Source organism: Eupeodes corollae, chromosome 3, assembly GCF_945859685.1.
Source record: "Eupeodes corollae chromosome 3, idEupCoro1.1, whole genome shotgun sequence".
Taxonomy (NCBI): domain Eukaryota; kingdom Metazoa; phylum Arthropoda; class Insecta; order Diptera; family Syrphidae; genus Eupeodes; species Eupeodes corollae.
Window position 1 is genome coordinate 60682064 of NC_079149.1, and position 16144 is coordinate 60698207.

At 30.7% G+C, this 16144-nt stretch overlaps 1 protein-coding gene across 27 annotated transcripts in view; it reads right to left on the minus strand.

The window, feature by feature from the left end:
* LOC129950363 (potassium channel subfamily T member 2) overlaps positions 1-12308 on the minus strand; it is a 216593-nt gene extending 204285 nt beyond the window's left edge. For 9 of the 27 annotated variants that reach the window (XM_056062307.1, XM_056062299.1, XM_056062290.1 and 6 more), the window contains exons 1-2: positions 11694-12302; positions 11111-11567 (exon numbers count right to left, since the gene is read on the minus strand). In XM_056062307.1, the coding sequence (XP_055918282.1) occupies positions 11111-11191 (81 nt within the window). In that variant the 5' untranslated portion in view covers positions 11192-11567; positions 11694-12302. Of the gene's footprint in view, positions 1-11110; positions 11672-11693 lie in introns of those variants that run through there. The other 18 variants (XM_056062281.1, XM_056062291.1, XM_056062301.1 and 15 more) reach the window with 6 other exon arrangements.
* Between the last annotated feature and the right edge of the window lie 3836 nt (positions 12309-16144).

Genomic DNA, 16144 nt, shown 5'->3' on the forward strand with positions numbered 1-16144 from the left:
TGCAGGTAGGATAGTGTAACGGAATGTACCATATCCAGAAAGACATGTCTTACCTATAACAAAACCCGTTCTGTAGTGCTTTTATGCAGGCCCAGACATAATATAGCCGTTGTTACTGCAATATGTAAAGGACATTGGCCGATAGGAGAACATACAGAAAGTCTTGGTATCCCCACAATACTCACTGCATATCTGCGAAGACCAACATGATAGGGAAACAGTGATTATGCGGATCTAGAATGGTAAGCTTTTGAAGAGCATTCCTTAATGATCTTGATGTACTTTTCGACGAGATACAAATCAAAGACCTGATTTTTTTCTTGAATGGCTCTCGAAAAGCTTATTTTGTCAATATAAATCCGTCATAACATGACTTGACATTTTTTTTATTCTACACAAAATCTCTTTTTTGATATTTTGTTCAAGTTTAAAAAAAAACAAAGAGTGACGGGCACAGACGGGATCTTATCAATGTGGATTGCTTTTTAAAATTTAAAATCAACAAAACTTAACTTCAAGTCTTGGTTGTAATTATTAAATCTTTTATATTAAGAATGGATTTCTTTTTCAGGTATGAGACTTTATTTTTCATAATTTTAAAGTTTAAAACGTAGAATTTTCAAATACATAATTCATTCATCTGCTTTTGCATACTTTAAGAAATAAGATGGTTTTTTGATTGTGGGAGAATATTAATTTTCACAATTTCTGCCATTAGACCAAAGCACGTTTTAAATCTCATCAGCCACGATTTTAATTTCTTTGTCTTTCTATTTAAAAAAAAAACAAACCTTTCGAAAATTCCAACTAAACAACAAAAGAAGGTACTTTAAACATTAAGTCTTAAGTATGTTTTGAATAAAAGTTTGTATTTTATATTTTGTAAATGAAAGTAGTAAAACTTCTCCATCCCAATAATAGAGCTTATTTTTGTTGCAAGAAACTTATGGTGAAAAAAGCTCTTAACAAATGTGTCTATAAGTACCTAAGCTACCTATACAAAATATAAAAACAAAACTTAATACATAATTCATATTGGTTTTACTAACCGCAATAGAACCATTTGTGATGTTTTGTAGAAACATTGGGTTGGGCAATGATATTTTTTGTATAGAAAAAAACAAACATGACTTTTACATTTTCCCCCATTCAGGAGTGTTTGCTATAGACTTTTATTTTTGTTTTGTCATTATGGACTTGCATGTACCTAGTATAGGATAGGGATAGGTATTCGATTTTTTCCTCACTAAATAAAAAAAATACTTTTTACTTACAAACCTAACAAATATTTGTTTTAGCCTGACATTTCCGGAAACTCTTTTTTACTTTTTGACTGAAGGACTTTTTAGCTTGTGGTTTTACAACTTGAGAGCCTTTTTTACAACCCGAGTGCACATAATTCTTATATACCCAACAGAAGAGCCCATACACATTTGTGAATATACATATCTATTCTTGTCCAGGGTTTTTCGTATAACTTTTATAGCTCCTCTCAATCTGTATAAATTTAATTCGTCAGAGAGTAAGCTTTGTCTATAACTATTCCCACAGAGCTGTTCGAAATAAAGAGAAAAAGAAAACAAACATTCCCAAATGTCCTTTGGCTGTCCGCATAATAAAAACCAAAGCATTCGGATTGTCCATAAAAAAAAGTGTGCTCGTAATATTTTTGTACTCATAGTATTTTCATGACTTCCGTGTTAAAGGGGTATGTATTGGTCACAAAATTTGTTTCATATAACAAAAGACTGCATTAGATGAAATAAGTTCATTGAAATGACAGTTAAGTATTTGATAAGTTAATGTTTTGTAAAAAAGATTGTTTAAGGTAAAATTGACTTTTGTTTAGAAAATAGCACAGCCCCTTTTTACACAGACCCTGAAGAATAAAAATACTCAAGCCAAGTGAACTGTTGACGCACTCTTTAGTTAGTACTATACTTTTTAGGCATTGTAGCCTAGCTATAATCCAATCCGGAAACGGGCAGAAGCTGCCAAGCATACACAAATTTCAGCTTTAGCTTAGCCCACAGCTATCCCTTTAGACCATACTGTTCGAATTGTATGTACGTAGCTATGCTTACGCCGAACACCGAGAAAATCCAATGAGGTTTGACTTTATTTTCGTGTTTTACCCTCGAGATATCCCGCATCCGAATTGTTTTTGTTGTTGTTTTTAATTCCGTTCTACTGTGATTTTATAGAGCACACATAATCCTTGCCATGTTGAAATAAAAAATATATAAAAACCAAAATCATTCGATGTTGCCATCATGGAATGTGAATTGTGCGTTTTGTGGCTTCGTCGAAGTGAAAGTTAAATCGAAAATCTGTTATATTTAAGGTAGGTAGGTCCTATACTTTATTCATGATGGATTTTTGTGCAAATTCCATTTAAAAAGGAAAATAATAAAAGATGAATAAATCGAAATAATATTTTATATTTTTGAATTGGTAGCCAGACAAAGTTGAAAAAGATATCATTTTATTGTTTATTTTTTTTTTCAAAACATAAAAAGGTCAGTAGAAAAATGTGTTACAAATTTTAATTGGCTTTATACCCTTAATAGCTAAAGAAGTCCATTGGATTGATTTTGTTTATATAAATAAATGTTAACACATACAACTTTTTTTTAATAAATTAAAAGGGTGCAAAAGAAATTGCTGTTTAAGTAGAAAGGCTTAAATTATCTGTGATTTCTTTCGTAAAGTGGGTTGTGTAGGTAAAGGATGCTAAATAATATATAATTAGTAATAATAAATAATTTTTGTGCAAACCTTGATTTCATGTCCAACTTTTGCTTTGCAGCCATCAGATATGCTGCCTCTGAAGTAGTAGGTTTCACACGGCTACCACAGCGAATGAGGTTGACGACGAATACCGGCAAGCGCACGAAGCGAAACAACAGGCACACAAAAAGGAGCTGAACAGGAGAACAAGAGCTGCTCGCGAGCTCTACGAGCAGAGGAGGAAAGAGGAACAACGGCTTCTTATATGGAAAAAAAGAGAGCGATCGAGGAGTAAGAGGTATGTCACAACAGGAATGAGGTTCGTAAACTTTACCAAAAAGGTAAATAAAACCTTAAAAGGGTACCAGCCACAAACTGAATGCTGTAAAGACGATCAAGAGAACTTCGTAGTAGAACCACAGTATTTTGTATTTGAGTATTTTGAGAATATGAAAAGACCATTTCTCCAAATTATTTAATGTCGATGACGATCCGAATTCCGGTGTAAGGGAGATAGAACCACTCAACCTAGTCGACACAGATCAACAATTCCGCCTACCCGACCTAGACGAAGTGAAGTCAAATAAAGCTGCTGGAGCTGACGGCATCGTTGCCGAACTATTCAAAGTAGCAGGCGATGACTTGTTAGGGAGCATGCACCAACTCATCTGCAAAATATGGTCGGCAGAAAGCATGCCCGATGAGTGGAATCTCAGCATAGTTTGCCCGTTAGATAAAAAAGGAGACCCTCTAAATTGCGCCAAATACAGAGGTATCAGTCTCTATAACATTGCACATTGTATTATGTGAAAGTCTGAAGCCGTTCGTCAACAACCTGATAGGTCCTTATCAGTGTGGCTTCAGACCAGGAAAGTCCACTATCGACCACACTACGGCAGTTCTTAGAAAAAACTCATGAACTTCAAATTGATACCCAGCATCTCTTTATCGATTTTAAAGCCGCTTATGACAGCATCTATAGGAAAAAGCTTTACCGAGCAATGTCTAGTTTTGGCATCCCTGTCAAACGTATACGTTTGTGCAGAATGACGACAAGGCGATGCACTGCCATGCGACTTCTTCAATATCATTCTGGAAAGAACTGTGCAAAACTCAACCGTCAATAATAGAGGCACAATCTTTCAAAGGTCCTTCCAATTACTCGGACATGCCGATGGTATTGACATAATTGAAAGATCAAAGCCTGGTGTCAGTGGAGCGTTTTTGAGCATTGTGATGGAAGCGATGAAAATGGGTTTAGTGGGCAATGAGGCCAAGACCAAGTATGCCCAGCTATAACTTTGGGGTAGTTGAAGACTTTGTCTACCTAGGTATCGATATAAACATAGCGCTGAAATCAAACGAAGAATAACTCTTGCATACCGCTGCTTAGTTGGACTTAGAACACAATTGAAAAGTAAAGTCCTCTCTCGAGCATCTAAAATCACCATCTATATGGCTAGGCCATGTTGACCGAATGGACATCAACGCTCCAGCCCGGCTGGTCTTCGAATCTAATCCATGAATCAGGTGACGCACGCAGGTGGGTGAAGACTTCAACCTACTTGGCGTGCGAAACTGCAGACAGCTAGCTAGCTAGGACCGAGCTGGCTGGAGACGCATGTTGGTTGAGGTCCAGGTCCACCCTGGACTGTAGAGCCACCTTAGGTAAGATTACCTTTTGTAATCTAATTGTAGATGTTAAGATCTCTAATTGATGAAATAAATAAATAAATAGAGCCACCTTAGGTAAGTAAAATTAAAACAATCAATTTTATAAAAAAAAATAGCCTGGAATGCGACCAGAACTTAAAACTTTTCATTTGTGACCTTAAAAATTTTCAAATGAAATACAAAATAAGAATTGAAAAAACATGCAATACAAAATTTAAGTAGAAGTTGTATTTTTGGTTAGACACTGATTTTTGTAAAAAAAAACTTTTTAGTATTTTTTGTTTTAGGTTTTTATTTTACTATCAATTAGATTCTGTTGAAAGCCTTCAAAACATTTTATAAAAGACCAAACAAGTTTTCTTTGTTCAAAAGAACTTTGAGAATTAAGCTATCTGTTGCAGTTTTAAGATAAAGATCAATGCTCACTAACCTTAAGTAATATCACTTAAATTAAAGCTAGTAATATGTATGATGTGGTCGAAGTGTCACATGTATTTTAGAACTTAAAAATGGACCCGCAAAAATGTTTGTTTTCAAAAATTTAAACGCGTTTTGATTTCTCAAAAAAAAACCTTTATGTTTGTTATTTTTTTTTAAACTGATAAAGCGTTTTTTAACTTCCCATAGGAAGTATTTTAATATGTCCGATTTGTTGAATTGAACATTTTGACATTTACGTACGTTCGTGGCATTTTTTTCGTCGTCCATAGCTCAAGAATGAGAAGAGATGTGGACTTCAAATAAATTTTATTGTTCAGATAATGACGCAGAAAAAGCTCTAAAAAAATTGCATGGGTGTTTTCTTTTACAAAAGCAGTTAAAAAAAAGGTGACAATTTCAGTCAGATCTAAATATCTCACGAATCAAAACCGCTATGGATTTAAATTAATTTTAAAAAGTATATGATACCAAACCAGTATATTTTTGGAAAAAAATCCAATTAATTGATTTATAGAAAAAAACTGACATACAAATTTGTCACCTCGAAAATTTTACGAACTAAACATGATTTTGTCTCCAAAACAACTTTATGTTACGGAGAATGACGTTTTTAACATCTAGTCAAATTTTTTGAAAAATCGAATTGACAGTTCTTTTTACAAAAAAAAATAAAAACATACAAAAAATGTATAAAAGCTGGTAAAAATTGTTGATTCGACTCAAATATCTTTTCAAAACTTTCAGATATTGGCTTTAAACTAATTTGATCATATGAGAAATATTGTTTTCAACATTCAAATTCGAATTGACAGTTTAAAAAAAAAAACTTAAAACCTAAACTAAACATTACTAAAATTCGGTAAAATCTACAAAAAATATTACGCAAATTTGGTAAAAATTTATGTTCGGTTCTCGATATCTCGTGAATAATAGAATAGATATTTTTTTCAAATTAATTTCATTCATTCAATTTATACCTGTTTATATAAAAAATAAACACTTTTAAGAAATACTACTAAAATTGTAAAAATTGGTTAACGACTAAAAATCCCGTTAACAAAAATAGATTTTGAAATATAACTATTTCATAAACTGCAAAAAATATAATTTTTTAGAATAATTAAACTGATAACGTTCTTAACACAACACAAAACTTATTCTATCATGTGCCTAATATTGTTGCTAACTTTTGCTTAACTTTGTCGAAATTTTTAATTGACATTTTTTTTTTCAAAACATATGAACAACAAAAAACTGTAAAAACCTTTTAACTTTTAACGGATTTCGACTCAAGTATTATTTATGAGAACGAAGACAATAATTATGGACTCACATTTTTTTGTCGCAGGCAAAATATTGTTATTATTATTTTTGTGAAGTTCTACACAAATCGACAGCCGCGTGCTACCGCGTGCTACCAGTGTGGGAAACATTACTGCCTCTGTTTTTCTTTATTAATTGACCAATAGCAATAGTTATTTATTAATGACATTTTCTTAAACAGCTTTATAAGATAGGTAAGTTAAAAAAAGTGCTCCATTTAAAACTTGGTTCACAGAAATTAAGCGGTCTTTCAAGTTACTGATAATAGTTAATAGTTAATAGTTAATAGTTTGAACCAAAATCTAATGAAAGTTCAAAATTCTCAGAAAAAGGAACTTCAACCATTGCTAATGGCATTTTGTAAAACCACGAAGATAATAATATTTCTACTTCCTTTTTCATTTATTTTCACAAAAAAGTTTATCTGCTTCTTGTCCAATCTTTTACTTGACTTTTGTTCTTTTATTTTCATTTTCTATTTTGATTTTTTCTTATCAAATCTATTTTGTATATTTATATATTTTCATTCGTGTTTCAGTAGAATATATATTTGTATCTACTTCTACGGGTATATTTGTATTTGTTTTGAAGTTAATCTGATTTTATGGATCTTCATCATCTTCTCCTTACACACTCCCTAGACATAAGGCTTCGTCGAAGGAGTGTCTATTAGAAAGATAGATACTTGCAAGAGAAACTTTTGTATATTTCGTAATATCTAAACATAGCTATAGCATAAGAGGGTGAATTGAACCGAATGGAATTGGCAAAATGGCTTTGGTTATGACGTCTTTTGGCTTCAAATTCCGATTAAGATATTTTCCACAGAATTAACCATTTTGTGGCTTTATTGTTTGCGTTAGAGTTTGGGTTTAGGTTTATAGGAGAAGAAATAATATTGAGAAGGATATAATACATCAGAAGTACATATTTAAAGATTTATGTTTGTATGAGTATGTCCATCAAGAAGGATACTAAATTTTGAATGAAATGGTAGGTGTGGGTATTTTGAATATGGTGAACTTTATTGAGCAAACCATTAAGCTTGATACGATATTGGACCAATAAAGTTCTTATAAACTCGAAACTCATTGTATATCTACATAATCTAATTTAGCTAATTTCTAGTGGTTAAGGAAGGTCTAAATGATTATATACTGTTCATTTAAAGATCATAGAAACAGAGACAATAGCAAAGCATTAGATATATTTCCTTTGTAAGTTAAGACTTAATTTGACAGATATGGATATAGATATTGTATAATTTCCAATTCAAGTCCGATGGAGCGGAAGAAGAAACCTTAAAGAGATTTCTATAGCCAAAGAAGTCGAAAGAAAGTAATAAACAAATTAATCAACAAGTTTTGACTAATAAAATATTAATTGTTTTTTTATTTTTTTCTGAGCCAGCCATCGAAATACTGAGCTACCTTCGTCAATTTATATATTTATAAATTATACAGGGTGTACCGCAATCCTCGACACAGAAGATAACCAAGGGTTTCTGAGCTCATTGTTCATTTAAGTTGTAACGAGTTTCATGTTGATTTGGAATCCTCTTCTAAATTTCAACCACTGTAAGTAAGTAAGTAGTAGTTTTTTGTTTTTACGGTCACTATTTATTGTTTTAATAAGGATAACAATTTTCACGTTGATTATAATTTAAGCAAGTTTTTTGTAAGGTATTTGTTTTAAGGAAATATCACATTTAGATTAACAGACAAATTTTATTTTTTTAAATAAAAAACAAATACTTGATAACGATAATGGGAAATAAATTAAATGATCTATTTTTCTGTGGATCTTGAACCCAAGAAGGACAAATTATATTATAAAATAGGCTGCAATACTCTGAAATATTTGGAATAAGCAATAAAAACAGTTTATAACGAACTATCATTTAAAAAAGTTTCTTTGTAAAACAAGATAATCAGTAAAAGAATGATAAGTATAATATATCAGCTTATAAATAAAATGTTGATATCATAAAGCGAATATGTCAATACTGTTTTTAGAGATTTCAGCTATAAAAAATGGTCTAAGAAATATAGTTTCCTAGTACTTATAAGGTTTATTTTACTTTAGAGAATATGATAAACCTATTGTTGTACTACCTTAGAGATTGTGTGTTACCTGTTTTTTTTTTTGTATCAATATAGTATTACTGTAAGTTATACCGAAAGTTTTAAATTTGGTTTTCAAAAAACTCGTTTTCGTCTTCATTCAACTTCTAGCTCAAATATCTCTTAATATACAAATCTTATCCCTGTTTCACCAAACACTTTTCGCTTTGAAGCTCTGCACTTTTACTTTGCGAATTAAAATGTCTTTTCTGAAAAGTGAAAGGTTTTATTGCAAAATATTTTTTCTTTTTCTTTCACCAAAAAATTATTTTTGCAAATTTTATTTAGACCTTTTTAATAAGATGCAAACAGAAATTTGTATTTGCAAAAAATCTTTTGTTCGAAACAGTTGTCAAAACATTATACACACTTGTATGAACTGTTTTGAAAATAAAGACGTAAATAATAGTTAACAAGACAATGTACATAGGCTTTTATTTACTTTGACGAATCTACCAAGGAACATGAAGTTTTTATTTATTGTTTCTTTTGAGAAGTTAAAAAATAGTGGCCAAAGAGTAGTTGAACTAAGAATTGACTGGGATATAAATTTTGTCAGAATTTTCGGTTAATTATCCGGGTGGTTCAACTAGCGAAATCCCGCTTAATTGACATATCTTCTCAATTAAGCGAAACCCGTATAAAAGCACGAGGAGGTCAACTAAAAAATAAAATATTCATTCTAGATATTAATTCTATAAACATTTCAGTGTCAACTGCAAGAGCTTGACTTGCATGACATGTGGTTTCAACAAGACGTTGCCATATGCCACACGGCACGCGCAACAATGGACTTATTAAGAGGCAAGTTAGGGACCGGTGAATTGGCCACCTAGATCGTGCGTTTTAACGCATTAAGACTATTGTTTTTGTGGCTATGTTTAAGCTAATGTCGATTAATACAGACAAGCCCGCTTAAATTGACGCATTAGAAGACAACATTGAAGCATTTATTCGTGAGATACTGGCCAAAATGGTGGAAAGAGTATTCCAAAATTGGACTAAGCGGATAGATCATTTGAAACATAGCCAAGATCAACATTTGCATGAAATAATTTCCAAACATTAAATAATAATAATAATAATTTTTCTGAATTGTATGTGTTTTTATAACTCTTAAAGCTTTCAAAAAATCACAGTAAGTAGTAAGTAGTAAGCTTTGAAACTATGAATAATGCCTTGGTCAAGGGAATGAATTATGGACATTCTATTTCTGGGTACAAACTGCACGTTTATATTTAAATTGTCCAACTTCTTATGACAGGCAGCATTGTCGACAAAAAGAATTTTTTGTCTGTCTGCTTTACCATTTCTTTGTCAAATTTATATAAAATATGGGCCCATAAATGTTGGGTCTTCCATGCCTTTTTGTTGGAGAAATATTGCAAAGGCACAACTTTTTTTTAAAACACCTTGGCGTTTTGATTTTTCCAATCACAATCAATTTTGTGTCCATCCAATTATCCGAAAAATGCCCACGTATTAATTTTTCTGCTGCATTTTTTTAAGATCAATTAAGCGAGTAATTCAAATAAGCGGGGTCCAACAAACCGTATAAAAAGCAAAGCTTTTTATACGGTTTGTTGGACCGGGAAATTTTCGAAGCCAATTTGTTCAGTAAATTAAGCGGGATGTTCAATTAAGGGAGGTGCAACTAAGTGGGGATTACTGTATGTGCTTAAGTCCCTTGCAACAACTTTTCCATACACAACATTGAGCTGGGAATGGAACCCAATATCACGGTGTTGCATCTATGTACGGAATAAGCAAAGCAACCGTTTGCAGAGTAGTTCAGCGAAATTGGAATATTATCATTCATGAATTTTTCACAACTACCATTTTCTGGGTACAAAATTGTGAAGAACTAGACTCAACAAATTTTGTCCAATAAAAATTTGCTTTTGTAAGTAGCTAGATGTGTTGCAATACCATAAAATATAATGATGCACCAATTTTTGTAATGCTTATTTGATTGTTAGACACAATAAAAGATTTACAACTTTCGTAGAATTGGAATTAATTGGTTTTTATATTAGTGAAAAATTGAAAAGCTTTCTACTTTGCAAATTTCTTAAAACACTTTGAGCTTAACTTTGCAGGATATTATTTGTTTTGCAAAGTGAATAGCGTTTGGTGGATTAAGTCTCTTGTTTCAAAATACTTGTCAATTAAATTAAGCTCAGTCTAATTTAATTTCAAACCCATCTAATATCTTTGTGCTCTGAGAACGAAGTATTGAACTGGAGATTTCTATGACACAAACTTCAAACAGAATATTTCTTCTGAATACACATGAAATGATAATAAGCACTGTCGTGGTAGAGATCTTGGGTTTAATACCTGCCTCTGTCAACAAAAGTTTTTTTTTCAAGGGTACTGTCTCTTGCGAGGAATTGAAAAATCTTCCAAGAGTAATTCTTGTCATGAAAAGTGCTCAGTCAAAATTAAACTCTTCGGATTCAGCCTTAATTTGAATTCCTGACATAACTCGCACACAGAAATGGTTGTTTGTTGTAAATCAGTTGGATTTTTATTTTTTTTTGTGTTTATTGATATCCATGGAAAATAACTTTAATTTGGAATCTTGGAATTTTTAAATTTATAAAAAATGCAACGGAAGAATATTAAAATTAATTCCAAGCTAAAACAACCTTCAAAAAATACAAAAATTTAAAAAAAAATTAAAATTCAATATGAATAAATAAGCGTGCACAAAATTTAACTAACAACAATTATTAACAAACAAAATAAAAAGCCATGCAGAAAAATGATGAGTGCATATTTTACGATCTGATGATAAATTTTAGAAAAACACTTACAAATAAAAACCAATCAGCTATAGAAGAAGAGGCTGTGCGTGTCCTTCCAGAAACATTGTTGCTTACTACATAGACGGGCATTTTTAATGCCAAAGCAAATTAAAATCATACACCAACAAAAAAACAAAATAAAAACAATTTGTATAAATCTTGTTGAAATATATAAATATTAATATTTGTTACAAATGATGTGCACTCCACCTTTCACCATTGTGGAACATTGTTTTTCACAGCTTACAATTAGATTGAATTTATTAATTTTTAATACTTTAGTTGAAATAAACATTTAGGTAGTAGATATATAGACATAATAATAATTTATAGGAATTATTTTTCTTTCTTTAAAAAGTTATACTAAATATATTTAGATATATATGTATATACGAATGTTATGACATTTTTATTATATTAAATTATTTTAGAATTTAGCTTTTGACGACACACGAACGAGAAACAGCTGGTAAAAAAATTAAAAATTTAGAAAGAATATATAATATGTGTTTGTTGTGTTTTTATGTATTCGTTTATAATTTTTTTCTTTTTTCGTTAAATTAATAAGTTTAGTCCATCGAAGAATATTTACCTGCTTTCGTTTATTTTATTTGTTTCTGAGTTATTAATTTTTAATTAGGGTTTTATTTTTCTTACGTAATGTAGAGTCTGTGAAAATATTCACTTTTCACTTAAATAATTAAATATAGATTTGCCTAAAAACTATTTTATTTATTTTATACAATTTTTTCTAACTCGAATGTTAGTAATATTTTTATTTCATTTCAATAATAATTGACATTGACACAGTTTTTAAAGCTTTACCATTGTTTTCCTCAATTTTTATGTACACAGATTAAAATAAATATAAGTTTTTTTGTTTGTTTATAAATTGTATATACAAAATATAAAATTTAGGTTTTATTGTGTATATTGTAGAAAAACCGACGGTTTTTAAAATAATCAAGAATAGAGTTACTATATTCGGAAAATGTCCGTTTGGTCCGCGGTAATTCCTTTTTTTTTGGTTAATCCATTTAAGAAACAAAAATTTTATTTTTGTTTTATGTTTGTTTGATATTTGAAAGAAAATAGTTAAAAATATGGTTTGTTTATCTAAATATTTAATTTTGGTGATTTTTGTTCGTTAAAAATAATCCCTTTTATTATTTATATTTTTTATCTTTTGTATAAAACGTAGAAAATTCATAAGATTTTGTGTATAGTTTTTTTTTGTTGCAATTAAGTTTTGAAATGGTCCTGAAAAAAAAATAAATACAAATATTGTGTTACTATTTAAAATTCGTGAGATTTTTAAACTGCCTTTGAATCGAATTCAGATTTACTTTAATTAGTAAATTTGTCCTTACTGTTACTGTAAGGGTATTGGTATTATAGTTTTTAATCGAAGTAAATACCCCGAAAACATACAAGAACAAATTGACCAAAATATTCTTAAAAGTCAAACCTGTTCTTAAATACTTAAATACTTGAGAAAACTGTATTGAAATACCATAAATTATATAATTCATTTACTGTTTAAAATTTTCATTTTATGCATAAGTACGTCTCTATACAAACAGCTCTCTTCTTCCTTCATGCTCATTAAGAAACTGTCCTTAATAATTGTGACTCAAAATATTTCAAATTGATGTTATAAATAACGCCATATTTAACAAGGACAATGCATAGTTAAATACTCAGAATATTTTTGTATAATTCAAATTAATAATGGACGACTATTTAAATTTTAAGTCTGTTTACATAATTAAAATCAATTTCATTTCCGGCTCACTTAACAAAATGAAATAATATCATCTTAAGTTTGAAGGCAGGTATGTACGTCACAATATAATTAATAAATCAATTAGTGTAATTACAGACGGACAACAGAATGAGTGATAGCGCAAGGGTAAAATTCACTTCAAGATATCCGTACTAGTCCTTCCTGATGGGGTATTGGAAGCTGTTGAATATGCGGTTAGTGCAGGTTATTTGAAGTGTTTTAATCACTCCTGATAAGTCATTATTGATTAAGCAATGGATAGCAAAATACCAACCACTTTTAAAAGGGAAACAATCAAATTATTTAATTAACTTTTAAGCTGAGAGAATTTCAAGTGATTAATAGCTGACCTATAATTTAGCATAGCGGGATTAGCAGTGTATAGAAAACAAACTGGATTTTTCTCGAAGTTATCCATTTTAGTAACATTACCATTTATAACAGTATGTATCTAAATGAGAAGTTAATAAAATGAAAAATTAAAAAAAGCAAGTATACGCCACAGTTTACCATTGTACTTCAGGGATATTTTAATATTCCGAGAAAGACATTTATAGTTTAAAATAATGTTCTGTTTTGAAATAAAATATAAGTTCTTGCAACTGTTTTGGTTTTTGGAAACACATACCATTTAACAAAATATGAAGAAAAAGTAGGACCAAAAATGCAACCCATATCTTAAAACGCACAACGAGTGGAAGAATTTACTAAAAATTATATTTATACACTTTTTTCAAGTTCAAAATGGCTGCATATTTAATCCTTCTTGAAAATAAGTTCCCCTCAACTTTCCAAACTTATATCAAGTGAAAATCTCCTTCACAACTCAATCTCATTAAATTTCAAAATGCAACACCTCACACACCCAACAATACCACTCATAATTTAATCCTTGCAGCAACTGCTGACTGCAGTTGGTAATTATATTCAATTTTACTTATTTTATTTTTCTTAAAACACACAAATTCAGCCTCCATTTGAGTTAAATTTAAGACGAAAATAGGGTTAAGTATTCAACACCACATTCTACACTTTGTCTGGTATTATAATTTTGCAACACAATTTGTGCCGTTTCGTTGTGTTGTTTGACGGAAAAGATTACCCTCCCTTCTTTCATTTTCATACTCATCATTTTAAAGAATTTCTCATCCCCCACTACTGCAGCTCTATGATTAACTCTTCGAGCGTCGTCGTCAAAGTTGTTGGCTGAGAAGGCGGGAATCCATAGAGGAATGTTCTAACATCATCTTCTGAGATCTGAGCAAAGCAGCATCAGCAAATAATGGGAATTTCAGGAATTGTGAACAGTGTCAAGTGTTTTATACTTAAAAGAGCGACCCTTAGGGAAGAACGAGAAATAACTTAAGGATGTAAATAAAACTTTTTTAATTGTGCCTTGTCGTTTGTTGTAGTAGTAAGAGAGAATTTTGTTTTCACAATCAAACAAGATGTATACGTATTTGAGCTGCTCGTAGGACTCTCAGGCACTTGGAAGCAATATGCATTAATTCATCATAAAAAAAAAAGGATTTTAAAAGAATTCTTTTATATTTGAATTGTTAATTTTATTTCTAAATATTCATTGAGTTCTCTTTTTTTTCAATTCAGAGTGAGGGTTGATGTTGATTTTAGATATTTTTTTTAACTATCTAGTGCATAAAATACTATTGTTTGTTTTTTTAACAGGTAGCATTTATGAATGTATTCAGGACAACAATTCCAAGCAACCTCAACGGGGTGAATATAGCTACGTTTGTTGAAATTTAAGTTTATTAAGACGACTGGAACTGAAGGAGTTTTTTGCGAATTGTATAAAGTGACATGAAGATGGGAATCGCTAAATCAGAGGTCTTTTTTACTTCATATATTTAAAAAATTGTTTTTCCGAACACTAGTTCTAACCTTTTTTTTAATTCAAAAAACAACAAAGCTATTTTAAGTTTTTGACATTTCTCGACGTTTCAAGGTCCCTAGAGTAGAAATAAAAGATTTTTAGAAAGATGTCTGCGCGTGCTTGTGTACGAACTTTCGTACGTCTGTACGTCGTCCATAGCTCAAGAACCAGAATATTATCGTCTTCAAACAATTTTTGTTATACAGATAATAATGCATAGCAGTTTAAAAAACGGGTGAACATTTTGGTCAACCCTAAATATCTCACGACCAAATGTTGCTAGACACTTGAAGTAAACTTTATATTATATATTGTAACGTAATACCAAACCAGTATATTTTTGGAAAAAAAATCCAAATAACGGTTTCTTAGAAACCAAAAAAAATCTGTAAAAAAATGTTTCACCTCGAAAATTTTACGAATAAGAAATTATTTCATCCCCAAAACAATTTTGTGCAACGATAAACTTTTTCATTATCTGGTAAGATTTTGAGAAAAATCAAATTGACAATATTTTTTATACAAAATAAAAACCTAAAAAAACATTACTCAAAGTTGGTAGAAATTGAATTTCGACTCAAATAAATATACAATCAGTATACTACCGCCTCTAGGCACAGCAGAAAATTGGATCGTATTTGTGAAATTCTCATGTATGAAAAACCAATTAAAAAAATACTAATATGAGAACCGTTTGGCAATATGAGAAAGCCAACTGGGACGGCCTTAATGATTTTTTTTAGGAATTCTTCCTCGATAGTGACGTGGATTCAAGCGCAAATATGGTTACAAATTTAATTCTCTGTGGAATAAGAAATTTTATCACGAATGGTAAGATCTATCAAACCCAAAGTGAACTCATGGTTTGATTCGAGCCGTAAAAAGGTTATTGGGTTCAGAGATGTAAGTTTCCGTTGTTGTAAAGCCAACTTGACTGAGGAAAATCGGAATAATAAATAATAATCAAACAATCTAGAAAGACCTGTAATGGTCATATTCGAGGAACCAAATTTGAGCATAATCAGAAATAAAGGCAAAAAATACTACAATGTCCCAAAGGTACTAAAATGTCTAGTCATTTGTAAAACACCACGTCATCCTCAGTTTGCACAGTTTGCTGTTAATTCAACGCTACCGGAAAGTGTCATAAATCCTCCTGTTCTTGAGAGCGTAAATAATTCTATGGGAAGAATATTCCTTCGCACTCGAGCAGTTGCAAGAGAACTTTTCCAGCTTCTTAATGACCGGCAGTATGGCTTTTGTAGCAATAGGTAAACTGGTGATCTCACGGTTAATCTCACCAAACACAAGAACAAATCTTTACATCGTTTTGGAGAAAGTAAGATTATTACTTGATATTTCA